The sequence below is a fragment of the Pipistrellus kuhlii genome, unplaced genomic scaffold (assembly GCF_014108245.1).
Source record: "Pipistrellus kuhlii isolate mPipKuh1 unplaced genomic scaffold, mPipKuh1.p scaffold_m20_p_7, whole genome shotgun sequence".
Lineage (NCBI taxonomy): Eukaryota > Metazoa > Chordata > Mammalia > Chiroptera > Vespertilionidae > Pipistrellus > Pipistrellus kuhlii.
In genome coordinates this window covers 16,055,576-16,070,089 of record NW_023425573.1, presented here as the reverse complement: position 1 = coordinate 16,070,089, position 14,514 = coordinate 16,055,576, and the positions used below count along the sequence as shown (strand labels likewise).

At 41.9% G+C, this 14,514-nt stretch overlaps 1 protein-coding gene across 1 annotated transcript in view; it reads right to left on the bottom strand.

Moving 5' to 3' along the window:
• The window catches only part of TMEFF2 (transmembrane protein with EGF like and two follistatin like domains 2), a 227,671-nt gene that overhangs the window by 96,584 nt on the left and 116,573 nt on the right, over window positions 1-14,514 (bottom strand). The window contains exon 5 of the mRNA XM_036421949.2: window positions 3,459-3,555. Coding sequence (XP_036277842.1) covers window positions 3,459-3,555 — 97 coding nt within the window. The remainder of the gene's footprint in view (window positions 1-3,458; window positions 3,556-14,514) is intronic.

Sequence of the window (14,514 nt, the reverse complement as noted above, 5' to 3'; positions counted from 1 at the left end):
TTCTCATTTATTTTTTCTTCCTCACATCCAGTGAGACCTGCTTCTCAGCCAGAAGACTATGGAGACAGGTCAGCGGACTGTGCTGGCTTCTAACTCGAACCCAGACTCAGCACAACTGGAAGGACCTGTGCACCTTTGCCTCGCCAGCCTCGGTCCTGCGGCCAGAGGTAAAATATCAGCCTCTTGGGCCGGGCGCTAATGCTGCGGGTGCAGTAATGACTTTATTTCTCGGTGGAACTTCTTCATGGCTTGTTAGGACTAGCTCAAAGTCACCGGAGGGTGTTAGCCTAACACAGTGGTCGGCAAACTGAGACTCACGAGCCACTTGCAGTTCTTTGGCCCCTAGAGCGTGGCTCTTCCACAAAGGAGCTGGGTGGGCGCGAGCCTGCGGCTGAGTTCCTGTGGGAGCAGAAGGTAACATAGAGCAGGGGAACCAGCCATGGCTTCGCCCAAATCACTGGCACCTCAGAGCTCCCTGCTTAGGCAGCAGGATGCGGGTCAGGCCACTCCCCTACTGTTTCCTGGCTTTCTCTGTAGCCTCTTTCTTCCACGCCTGTTTGCCTGTTTAATTGCACTCCTGCTTTATTTCTGTGTCCTTCGGCTCTCTCCTCTGCTCTTCATGGCCATCCCTAAATATAATTTGTTCCCAGACAAAGGCATTTATGCAAATGAAAACTAATAGGCTTATCACTGCAACTCCCTTCCTTGCTGCTTGTCTTGGACACGGTAAGGACCTTTTATTTAACGGCTAACAGCTCTTCCCTCCTGCTTGGCTTCCTCCCTGCCACCCCCGGCCTGCCCCGCTCTGCCTCTTAGCCCTGGGGAGGCTCGCCTTACTCCCCCTTTGGTAGCCAGTCCTGCCTGGAGGCTGTGGGTGTAGAGATGCCCTCAGCCAGGAGAGAATGACCATCCAGGCAGCACGCTGACACTGACCTTGGCCTTTCTCTCTGAAGTCTAGGTGCTGGCCTCTCCCCTGGTCCCCGGCTTGTTTCCTACAGCAGCTCCTGCAAGCGGGTGTCCCCCAGAACCCCCCCATTTGCCAGGTTGCCTTTCCTGATTGGTAACCCGCTCCTCACCGACTGAGGGTCTGCCCTGCCCTCTCCGTGGTTTTGAACCGAGTTTCTTTTTCTAAGTCCAGGTGCCCTGGGTCTTGCCCATACCTCCCTGCACCACCTGCCTTCAGATCACACGTCCTGTCTTTGCTGGGACACCAGGAGGGACACTGCCTGCCTGCTGTTTTCCCTCAGCTGGCTGCAGGCACCGCCCCGTCACCAGCTCGCACCCTGTGGGTTCTGAGTCCTGCGATCTGGCCATCATGGCCATCCCATGACTGCAGACAGGACAGGGAACAATGGGATTTTAATTGCGTCTTTGCTTGAGCTGTTAGGCTAATGACCTCTGGTGACTTTGAGTTCAGAGCTTCCTCTTGGCTCTGCCACTTACACACTGAAAAACGAAAGCAGAGCCCTCACTGTAGAGCGAAATCATAAAGGAAGACACCCCCGGGCTTCTCCTGGAAATAACTGAGAGAAATGTGCCTACACATGAGCCAGCCCGCAGTAAGCAGTCCCTAATCTCCACCTGCTCAGTCTCCACCTGCTCGCTCAGCTCAGCTCTTGTCTTAAGTCTCTGCACTTGTAAAGGGGACGATGTCACAAAGATGATCATGAGGGAGGGGAGGAATCAGGGGAATGGAAATTCTTAAGGAAAAATTAGGGACTCATGTAGACCTTTTTTAAAGTACAGCATTGATAGCAAGATTTCTAACAGCTTTAAAAAATAATGCTGAACTACAGATGCAGAGAGAAGCGAACATTAAACATGAGATCGTTAAAAAAAAAGTGTATTTCCTGTCAGTGTGTTTTCACATACAGAGCCCTAATGCACTGGGGAGGAGTGAGATTCCAGGTCCCACGTTTCTGGAACACGGAGCCCCTGATTCACCCCAGAGCCCAGTGTTTCCAGCTGGCATCCTCAACTTCTTCTGCACTCAGACATGTGTAAAGATTTTAGGTGCAGACTGTTTCACTCTTACCAAAATTATGTTGCCTTCATTGCCTCTTCCTGTCCCTTAAAATGTCCCCTCCACCCACAAAAATGTGATCAAAATGATTATTCTTTAAAAATTGAGATAGAATTGATATATAATAATGTATAGGTTTAAGATGCACAGCAGGCTGATTTGTTACACTTTTATATTGTAACTAGAGGCCAGGTGCATGGATTTGTGCACTGGTGGGTTCCCTTGGCCTGGCCTGAACTCTCTCACAATCCTGGATCCCTAAGGGGATGTCAGACTGTCGGTTTCGGCCCAATCCTAGAAGATCAGGCTGAGGGACTCCATAGGTACACAAATCCATATGCATATAAGATCTTTGGTTAATCTCTTCCCGCCCTCCCAGTTTCCCTCTGAGATTCATCAGTCTTTTTCATGTTTCCATGCCTGTGCATTGAGCAACTGCCCCCTGGTGATCAAATGGTTGCTTAGACTTATATATATGTATAGACAGGATTACCAACATCATGTCAGCTAAAACCACCATCCAGTCACAGAATCACCCTCTTTTGTTGGTGAGAGAATGTAAGATTCACTTGGCCACTTTGATCAAAATGAGTGCTAAAAGCTCCAGGCAAGCATGAATGCATTTTGAAGAAAACAAAGGGCACTTGGCTTTTTTCCTAAAAGGTACAGGTCAAAGCCAGTGAGGGAAAAAGCGAGAAGGAAGAGGTAGAGCAGTGAGAGAGAGGGGGGGATGGTGGTGAGAAAGAGAGTAAAAGAGAGAGAGAGAGAGAGGCTGCCTCATTCCTCTATCACAGCACAAAGACCTCCTCTGGATTCTAGGCTGGTCAGTCTTGGTATGATCAGGGAAGAACCAAACACATGTTCATGCCCTAGAAGGCTAGCATTTTGGGACCCATTCATAATCAATATCACTCACTATGGCTTCTGCATATCTCCAGGAGAGGCTGCGTATTGCTAGGATGAAGGGGAAGTTGATCCTATAGGGCGGCTCTGGTAATTCTTTGCTTTACCATCTTCTCAGCTCCGCCACCAGCACCCAGAGGCAGTCCCTTCAGTAAAAGCTCCAGACCTGCCCTTAGAAAGCGGATCGGCAGGTGTCCACTGGCTCCTGAACACACTTCATGAGAGATGTTCTGGTAAATGTGACTGTTCTCTCCCTCTCTGAACCCTGACAATCCTGGGGTGTCTCTGTGATGGCTTTTTATCCCCTATCAAAAGAAGCAGGGCAGCTGGCCCAGCCCAGCTCTCAATTCAGCTTCAGAAATTCCTGCCGTTACAACAGCCCTCATATTCTCCCCTCCCTGCATCCCACCCACCTTAGGAACTAGATAAGAAAAAGAAATGCCGACCACATCTTCCTCTGGAAACATGGGAAGGAGTAAAAGGAAGTCAACGTTCATGGTTTTGTTGAGAAGCGTCAGGGGGAGCACCGTACCAGACATCCTCGGCGTCCTCGTCGCATTCCGCCCCGAACTGGCAGATGTCACAGGTGGAGGTCTCCTTCTGGCTGGTCTCACCCGAGCCTTCGTGGACTGCAGGGGAGAGGAGGGAACAGACTAATTTAGACAAGTGTGCAGACACCAACAACTCTAAGACTGTCAGATGCGGCTGCTTTCCCAATGGCCCTATTTGCTATCGGGGCTTCATAGGAATAGCATCCTCTGCTCCTCCCTCCCCTAAATTTAAGGGCAATCTAACAATAACATGCCACCCATTGGTATGTAACGGGCATTTCAATTTAAAAAAATATATATTTTATTGCTTTTTTACAGAGAGGAAGGAAGAGGGAGAGAGACTGAGAAACATCGATGAGAGAGAAATATTGATCAGCTGTCTCCTGTGCACTCCCCACTGAGGATGTGCCCGCAACCAAGGTATGTGCCCTTGACCAGAATTGAACCTGGGATCTTTCAGTCCTCAGGCTGATGCTCTCTATCCACTGAGCCAAACCGGTTTCAGCACATTTCAGCTTTTTACTAGCAACATAAAACAAATGACAGGTCCACTGGATTTATGAAAAGTCATTGGCTCATAAATACATTACATGAAAGAGTGATTTAATGAAAAGGGATTTAGATTTTTGTTTTCCTTGCCTAGAGGAAAAATCTAATGTCCACTAGACTGTAGATAAATACCTAACATTGTCTCATTTCTAAGTTGTATACTTCTTTTTCACTCGCAGGCTTTTATATATAATCTTAAGAATCTGAATGGGCAGCCTTGACTTATTAGATGTATCTTCTTTGTCCTCCCTTAAAATGGTAAGTGCTTATAAGAAAAAAAACACGTTAATTATAAATTTCTGGAAAACAGCTCTTAATGGGTTTGTACAATAATTTCTTGATTCTTACATAAATAGTTCAGAACCCTATCATAGTGATTTCTTTCCTGAGGATTATGACTATATATTTCATTTTGAAAATATATATTGCCATAGATGATGATTATTGGCATTGTTCTTTCTTCCTCATAAATTAAAAGTACAAAAGTATGCAATTTATAGCCTAATTATAAAAATCAACTGCAAAATCAGGGCACATTAGTATAAATCAAGGAAAACCTTATAGCATTTTCAGTCCAAGTAATGAAAATCTGAGCAACACTTTTGAGATAATGAATTATTGTTTGCCCAATTAAAAAGTAGTTGATAGCAAAAATGGTTTTTCTTGTAGATGAAAAATTGCCACAACCGAACTACCACCTAGATACTCTTACTCCTTGGTCAGGTCACACACTTAAAAACAGATATTTACATCAGGGACATCTTAAAAGTGCACTCCTGCTGAAGGTCAGCATTTTCAGTCGGAAAAGAACCCAAGCTGTTAAGCATGGCGTGGGCTCCTAACTTTATGAACCCGGAAAAGACACAACTTTAACAGTGACATAACTCATTAACACGCACCCTGAACCTAACAAATCCAACCTCACTGATCTCGTTTTAATAAGATACTTTCTCATCGTTTCTTCTTTGCCTATTTACAAGAGTTTTTAACATTTGCAAAAGCCGAGGCCCTTATTCTTGATTTTTAAAAATTTTCTGCTGCGCAGAGAAGTGACACATCTCTGAGAGGACTCAGTTTTTCAGGTTTCCCAGGAAAGATGGATTTATTTTTTTCTAGAGCAATTTTCCCCTGTGCTTCATTTTTTGCACTTACATTAAAATAGGTGTGAATTCCGACAGATTCACTTCAACCAAAAAAGTATTCATGATACAGTTTTAAACTTAGAAGTCAAAAAAGAAAAAAAAAAGAAAAAAGAAAGAAAGAACCGGAGTTCCTCCCCAAGAAGAAGGGATTTTGAACTCTGAGAAAACAGACATCACTTAGCATCCCTGTGTTCCTCTCACACAGACCAGGCCATTAGAGAGGCCGTGGGGAAGAGCATGGGGCTGGGGCCTCCCCTCCCGGGAGAGCCTGCAGCTGAGCCTGCTCCCTTATTCCTTTCTTATTATTAATGCAGCACGGAAGCTGCTAATGGGAGAGCCTTTTAGTGTCAGCGAGATCCGAAGCTTCCAGACTAACTTCGCATCACTCAGGAAACATACTGAGGCGGGGGACGGTCCTTCAGGAACAGTCACAGCCACTTAGGGGCTGCCCCTTCTCTTCCACAGCTGCGACCCTTCCTTAGGGACCTCCTGGGGGTGACCCGGGGCAGGAATTGTGCTTGCTCATAATTATACTCAAAAGTAAAGAGCACAAGATAGATACACTGTCATTCATAGGATCATATTTTTAAAAAATATATTTTATTGATTTTTTTATAGAGAGGAGGAGAGAGGGATAGAGAGTTAGAAACATCGATGAGAGAGAATCATCGACCAGCTGCCTCTTGCACACCCCCAACTGGGGATGCGCCCACAACCAACGTACATGCCCTTGACCGGAATCGAACCCGAGACCTTTCAGTCCGCAGGCCGACGCTCTATCCACTGAGCCAAACTGGTTTCGGCCATAGGATCATATTTTAATATGTATGATGGTGGTATTATAATTACATATATAGCATTTTTAATAGTTAGATGAAGTACATATTACATATATGTGCTATGGTATATGTGCTGTACTGCAATATGGTATCCGTGTTCTCATGATGGGAGTTGGAGGAAGAGTTCCCACTTCCCCTACTTTATGAAAGAGTTTGTCTATGACAGTATCATCATTTGATTCTCCATAAAAGCTATTCAAATTTTCTATTTTATTGATTTCTGCTTTTATTATTTCCTTGGTGTTATATAGCCAGGGTTTAATTTATTATTTTAATAGTTTCTTAAAATGGAAGAAGTACTTAATTTGACACCTTTCTTATTTTCTAATGTATATACTTAAACCTATAAGTTTCCTTGTAAAGACTGCTTTAGCTGCACCTCACAAATATGAATACTGTGCTTTTATGATTTCTGTTCAAAATGTATATATATTATAATATCCTTTGAGATTTCTTCTCTACTTCGTGGATTATTTAGTGAGTGTGTTTTTTCAAATATTTGAATAAATATTTGAGGGTTTTAAAAAGTATATTATTTTTGCCAAAACCGGTTTGACTCAGTGGTAGAGTGTTGGCCTGTGGACTGAAAGGTTCCGGATTTGATTCCGGTCAAGGGCATGTACCTTGGTTGCGGGCACATCCCTGGTGGGGCGAGTGCAGGAGGCAGCCGGTTGATGTTTCTCTCTCATCGATGTTTCTAGCTCTCTATTCCTCTCCCTTCCTCTGTAAAAGATCAATAATATATACATATACATATATATATATATATATATATATATATATATATATAGTGTATTTTTAAGTATATTATTTTACTCACCTATAATATAACTATTATGGTTAGAGAACATGCTCTTTAATGTAAGTCCTTTGATATTCATTGAAACTTGTTTTATGACCTAGAATAGTGTCCACCTTCTTGAATAATTCATGAGCATGTTAGAAGTTGTAACCTCCTGTGGGCAATAATTTTCTGTAAATGTTAATTAGCTTTAAGTAGATGGTTAGTGTTGTTCAAATCAGCTGGAACTGTACCAATTTTTCAATTGATCTGCTACTGAGAAGGAAGTGTTAAAATCTCTATCAGTGAAATGAAATTGTTCCCAGTTCTCTTTTGTTTTGTCTTGTATTTGGAGCTTTGATATTGGGTGCAGAAACATTTAGTAGTCTGATGTCTTCTTAAACAAGTGACCCTTTTCTCATTATAAAATGCACCCTTTGGATGTCTAGCAACATTAGTCATCTTGAAGTCCGCTTTGTTCTGATATGCAGAGACACCAGCCAGCTTTCTTGCACTTATTATTTTTATTCTTTTTACACCAACCTGTTTGTTAACATGTTTAAAGTGTGTTATTGACAGACTCGTAGACAAATAGAGTGGACTGATGGTTTCCAGAGGAAGGGGCGTTGGGGACTGGGTGAACGAGACGGAGGGATTAAGAAGGACAAGTCAGTAGCTACCAAACAGTCCTGGGAAGTCCAGCACAGGGAATAGAGTCAATACTATTATAGAAACTAAGCTCCGTGCTGGGGGCTCTGATATCAAAGGGAACACTTGGCAAAGTTTATGACTGTCTAATTACTAGCTGCACACCTGAAGCTAATACAAAATAACATTAATGAAAACTAATTTAAAAAAGTGTTTCTTGGAAGCATATAGTTGGATCTTGCTTTTTTTATTCAGTCTGAATATGCTGACTTGGATCAGGGCATTTAGCCCACTTACTTTAATGTAATTAATCTTGGGGTTATCCTTGTATTATTACCTCTGTGGTTGCTTTAATGACAGTATGTCTTTAAATTCTCCTAAGCCATTACTTCATGAACCTTTTAGAGCTTTATGACAATATGTTTTTAATTACCACTGCTCCCTCTTTGCATTCTTATCGTCATATATCATACTCCCACCTAAGCTGCTAAGCTCAGGCTCCCTTTTAAAGTTAGTTTTACTTAAACAGCCATCCTATTCTTCTGGGCTCATTCAATGGCGAAAGCCAGAGATGCCGGTACTAATGAGGACTCCAGCCTCTTCCTGCTAACTGAGTGTTTGACATGCATTTGGCTCTATCTTTTCAAGACTTATCTGTACTCTCACATTCTCCATGGAAGACAGTATTGACATGTGACATTTACAGTAGATGACATTATTTTTCTAATTAGTTTTTCCCCTCTCTCCAATAAATCATAATTAGTTCCTCTCTACAGCCATATGACTTGAGTTCCACGCTATCACCACTGGTCTCATGCTTTCCTTTTGCTACTTAAATGTGAGTGGAAGTAAGAAGCTATAGAAAAGCCATGAGAGCTGTCCCTTCCACCAATCCAGACGGAGGAGGTGCACTGAGCTGAGCCCCCCGCCCCCCAGCCCAGGAGCAAGACTTTTGCCACTGACACTGCAGCCTCTGAGGGTGTAACCATGGAGACCAGGTGTAACCATGGTTTAGCCTAGTGAGAGATGACTAATAAGACCTGAGTTAATGTTATCAATAACTTCTAAGAAAGCATACTCTCACATAATTTTCACATTTCAGAATCTGATTGCATTACATTTCCTCACAACCTTAGACCTGCTTTTAATTTTCTCCAAGTCATGCTTCAAATTTTTATTTTTTTATTTTATTGATTTTTTACAGAGAGGAAGAGAGAGGGATAGAGCTAGAAACATCGATGAGAGAGAATCATCGATCAGCTGCCTTCCGCACACGCCCTACTGGGGATGTGCCTGCAACCAAGGCACATGCCCTTGACCTGAATCAAACCCGGGACCCTTCAGTCCGTAGGCCGGCACTCTATCCACTGAGCCAAACTGGGTTCGGCCATCCTTCAAATTTTTACTACTTCTTTTCCGTACTAGAATGTATTGCACAATATTTAAGGCGCTTCTTCTATTATATTTTCAATTTCCCCAACAGAACACACCTTTCCTAATCTTTGCATGATTACCAGTTTTTCCCCTCTCTGTGTAAATACAATATATAAGGTGCCCTTCAAATTAAGCAGAGAATAATGGTTTAACATAGTACAAACATAAATGAGCAGAAACCTCCACATGCTTCATACCTGAAATAACGTAGGTGGTCCTAGAAATCATCAGATTTTATCAACAAAGAGAATGAGATTCCTAAGCTTAAATATGACCAGTAGATACTGGTTCCACACTCTTTAAATTATTATGAAGTTGAGAAAAAAAATTTATAGACATTTTATGTAGACCTTAATCTGAAATTTTTCAAAATTTAGAAGACATTTTTCTCTTTCTGTTTTAGAGTCAATACTAATCTAGTAGTCAGTGTTACTTTATTAAATTAATTCTTGGTACACTTTTCCTTTTTCCACTTTATTTATATAGATAAAGGATTTATCAGTGATGATATTCAATGACCTGTTATAACTAAAATTACTTTGATAATAAAATTATAATAGACATTTTTATTTTTAAATAACTTGCATAAATTACTATTTCATTATCATCAAAAGCTGAACTTTGAGCTTATGTTCCAATAAAGAAAAATATTCCACTTAAAGAAAATTTTACATCAAAACTCTCCACTTCTTTCTTTCTTTACTTATTTATTTTTAAAATATATTTTTATTGATTTCAGAGAGGAAGGTGGAGGGAGAGATAGAAACATCAATGATGTGAGAGTGGCTGCCTCCTGCACGCCCCCTATTGGGGGTCTGAGCCCATAACCTAGGCATGTGCCCTGATTGGGAATCGAACTATGACCACTTGGTTCATAGGTTGCCGCCCAACCACTGAGCTACTCGGGCCGGATTCCATTCTTTAGTTTGGATAACGTGTTGGCTTTGTCTTTGTGTGTGGGCTTTGACTCTCATATGCTTCTCCCACGTGTAAGTTGAACATAAATGATGGACGTGTCTGGAGGCTCAAACAATGCTAAGCTGTTGTTTTTGAGCCTCAATCATGTTCTCTTTTACATTTTCCAACATTTCCCTAGAAATACTAATATGACTTCCAAGAAAAATAACAATAAGGCATACTTTCCTTTAATTCATATTATAATGTGAGGACATTTTAATAATAATTGCACTGTTCTATTATTGAAATGCTAAAACAAGAGACTTAGCAAACTCTGCTGCTTACAAAACTAACAGATTCATTCTGTGTATGTGTCAGTGCCACAATGCAGTAATATGTGCTCAGACTTTAGGGGGAAACTCATTATCTTAGTCTTTTGAATTAAAAGAAGTACAAATCTATTGTTAACTTTTAATTTTTAAGTGACTTAAATGCTAAAAACTAAAGGAAGACTAAAATGACATATACCCATAATGGTTTAAAGCCACGTGAAAAGTCTAAGAACCAAGTTTCAAGACCGAGAAAATGTAATTTTATATAAAACACTCAAAAGAAGAGAGCATTACAGAAAATTTAATTTTTTATCATTAAGCTAGTTAGAGCTTGACAAAGCTTCTTTAGAAATCACATATAATTTACCTTCTACACAACTAAAAATAATTTAAGAGATTAATACAATGCTATTATATTGAAACACAATTCTATTGTCATTTAAGTCTGACTGATTTCATTCTAACTTAGAACTGAAGATATTCAGTTGATTAGAAAAAGAGAAGGAAGGAAGGTTGGAAATAAGGAAAGAAAGGAGAGAGAAAGTTTATTCAGCTTGATGCTCTGCATGGCAAAATTCCTCAGAGAGAGTTAATCTGCCAGATTTATGAAACTCTTCCACACCAATCTGTGATAAGCCAAAATACTTGTATTCTTCTCAGTTTTATTAGTTTGAATTACCATAGGTAAATTTATAGAAATATTATTTTTCCTTATCAGACTCCTAAAAGGTTAAGAAATGCATTTTTTTATTGGTAAGTTATAAACATTGGCGTGGGTGACATGGGATACTATAAAGCATGGGGAGGACCACATCCTAGTTGGAGGAAAGTGAGAATAAACTAAAAAGTTGGTAAATGGAAAGAATAAATGTGGGTGACAGTAGTGCATAGATTCCAGATGAGAACAGAGAATGAGGCATTAGTAGTAAGGCTGTAGCATCAAGAAAATATTTTGATGAAAGGGTGCAGTTTAGGCTCCATTTTTTGCTGAAATGATGGAGCAGAGAGAAGCAAACTGAGGCAGGAGGGAAAGCGGATAACCACAGAAGCTGTGCCCCTGAGAGCTGTGGTTTACACACAGGTGAAGTGGTTGATCTTACAGGTAGGGGACACAGCTTGTCCTGCAGGTGAGACGGCAGAGCATGTGTGTACAGATGGAGGGAGGTGATGCTGGAAGGGGAGGATGGCATAGATCTTGGCTACATTTCTTGCCTCTGTTTTATTTGTACTTAAGAGGGACATCATCCTTTGAGAGAATGTGCTACAAAGAGAGATGTGAACATTGTAGGAGAGTGGATGTGAATGAAGAAAGATGGAAGCTTTCTCAGCCTTTTTAGACTAATGTATTGCTTGTCAATTTTGTGCTTAATTCTTCTAATTAGCAAATCGCTAATACTAAAGATATGTCTTTGTTAATTTGCAGTTTGTATGTCTTTTAGTATATGACTCTTGGTGTTGATAACCTAAAGGCATTTTGTGAAGTAGAAAGTTTTATTTGAATCATCAAATAAAGGCTAAATTGCCTGTAGAGTGAACTCTAACCTACTGAATGTCTGTTATGGTAGAATGTCTTTGAAATCTGGTCACATCTTACATGTCATATTTGTTTCCTAAATACTTTTCCATCCCATCAACACTGTACTCACGGAGCCTAAGCTTCTACCACCTGACCTGTATACTTGCAAACGTGCCAATTTTATTTATTTGCTTATTTATTTTTTTAAATGTGCCTAGGTTAACTATATCGCCCGTGCATCTTATGAAAATGCAGATCTGATTATGTGTTTCACAACTGACAGTGACGTGAAGTAATCTAAAGGCCGTTGCAGGGCAGACACAATTCAGGCCTCGCGCCGGGAGAGCGGGATTTGGGTTGCCGATTCTTTCTTTATCCCCAGATTTCTCATTTGTCAACTGAGATCCCTGCCCTGCTTCGCTTCGGGCTGTGGTGCAGATTAAACAGGAGGATGTGTGAACGTTCCCTGTGCCCTCTAAATTGGTCTGCCACCCTAAGGTGCTAATGTGACGAGAGCGCTAAAGTGGAAATAAAGTCACGTCTTATTCCCAGTGAGAGGCTCTTTGAAAGAAGGCCGAGGCGGAGCATCACAGATGTGGGCTGCGGGTCCTGGTGAGTACTGGTGAGCGCCTCATCACCATGCTAACGTCTCTGTGGGTGCAGCAAAATGAGAATCACACACAACACGACAAAGCAGAGAAGTGAAAAGATGAATGGATTTCTCAAGCTGTAGTGTTAGCCACTCCTTCAACCTTGGAGAATCAAAATAAAAATAAAGAGTTATCTAACAGAGTCTTGGTAAATAGTGGGCAGTTTGAAGGACCTTGTCAGTAAGAACTTGATTTATATCTGTGAAGCTTTTCTGAATATTCCTATAACTATCTATTAATAGTTAGAAATATCCTATCTAATAAAAGGGTAATATGCAAATGAACCATCACTCTGTCACAAAAGAAGGCGGTGCCCATAGCCACAAGATGATGGCACCCAGTCCCTTCAGCCTAGCTGGAGTCCCCCAGTCCGGGGGGGAGGGGGGAGGCGGGAGGAAGGGGGAGGGTGCCTGCTGCTGAGAGCAGAGAGTGTGAGTGACCAGGGCAGGATGCTTGCTTTGTTGCCACCTGATGTCCCTGCCGAGGAGGGCCTCTGGGGGACAAGGGGGCCAGCCTGCAGCCTCCATGGCTGAGCACAGGCTCAGAGAGGAGATGGCGGGCCCACCTCCCACTGAAGCCACGCAGCTCAGGTGGAAGCAGCTCGGCTCCCGGCGGCACACTGCGGTTCCTGACTTAGTGTGAGCGATATTGCGTGATGGGCTACTAGTCATATATAAAAACGTTCTTTATTTCAGAACAGGTAAAACTCCCAGTGGTAAGAGAAGATTTAGGCAACGCTGAAGGTTTCTTGTTGTAGGGCAACATAACTCTGATTGTTGGGTATCTGAAAGGTCCTCTGAAATCACTCATTAGAGAAGTGAGTGGGCAGGCGCCAGGAGGGGGGCCTGTAGTTCCCTCCTCTTTGCTTTTTGACACCAAATCTTTCTTCCAATCATCATGGGAACCTTGTCATGTCGCCTGGGGTAGCAGGTCCGAGCCTGACTAGTAGCTGCCCTAAGTTTCTGCTACCAGTTCTGAGAAGTTGGACTCACCTAAGCAAAGACTATATTGGGTTTCACACTCACAACCACACATTATAAACCCTGAGCTACTGAGGAAAAGGTGGCAGTGAGAAGACTGGGAATGAGTTTTGTCTCTAAATTTCTTGGAGGAATTTTATTAAAACTTAAAAAAAAATCCAATGTGGTGGGGTTGTCTTTATTCTGTAAATGTTTATTGAATGATGATGAATCAACATTTATTTTATAATCTTTTTGCTCAATATTTGGCTGAAAGCAACCTTTTAAATTTCTACCATAAAAGACAAATCTTTCAAAGACGAGAAGGCATATGCTCTAAGCATTGTCTACCAGGGTACTCATAACTGCTTAACATCATATTCATTAAAATGAAATGGAATTACAAATCCAGGTTCTCAGTAGCACTCACTATATTTCAAGAAATTAAAAACAACATATGGCTGGTGGTTACGGTATTGGGCAGGCCAGATATGGGGCATTCTCACCCACATAGAAAGTTCCCATGAAAGATTCAGCTCAAAACCAGCACATGACAATCCTTAGGATTCAGCACTTCCATTTAGAGTGATTCAACCTATAGAAAACAGGATCCCGTGTGACCGCCATCTTCATCTTCCCGGGAGGTGGAGAGAGTATTTTACCATGACCCATGCATGTGTGGTGTGACTACATGTGCCATTTCAGCATATAATGTACCTGGATGAATAATTAAACACAACAGAAATTCATAATTTAAAAACCTTGTATTCTTACTCTTATCTCAAGTGCTTAAAGCATAGCTATCTTCTTTCCAGCTGGCATGGCTCAGTGGTTGAGCATCGACCTAGGAACCAGGAGGTCATGGTCATGGTTTGATTCCTGGTCAGGGCACATGCCCGGGTTGCAGCTAGATCCCCAGTGGATCTGTGTATGAGGCAGGCACACACACACACACACACACACACACACACACACACATATATTTATACACACACACACACACACACACACACACACACACATATGTGGCTTTAAGTGCTTACACACACACACAGAGCTACCTTCTAATTTAGTCTCTAAACACCCTGATAAGGAGCATTAGTATTGCTGTGGCTTGAAACGCAACAGAGTCCATGCACGAAACTAGGCTACTTGCGTTTGTGATGAAGCCTGTTTGTCCTCATCCAAGGCTCTGGCTGCCTCTTGCCATTATGTTTCTGGTGTGGGTTAGCGTGCCTACCTCATACACTGAGTAATTATTGTGCTGGGCGTACAGCACCAACATATATT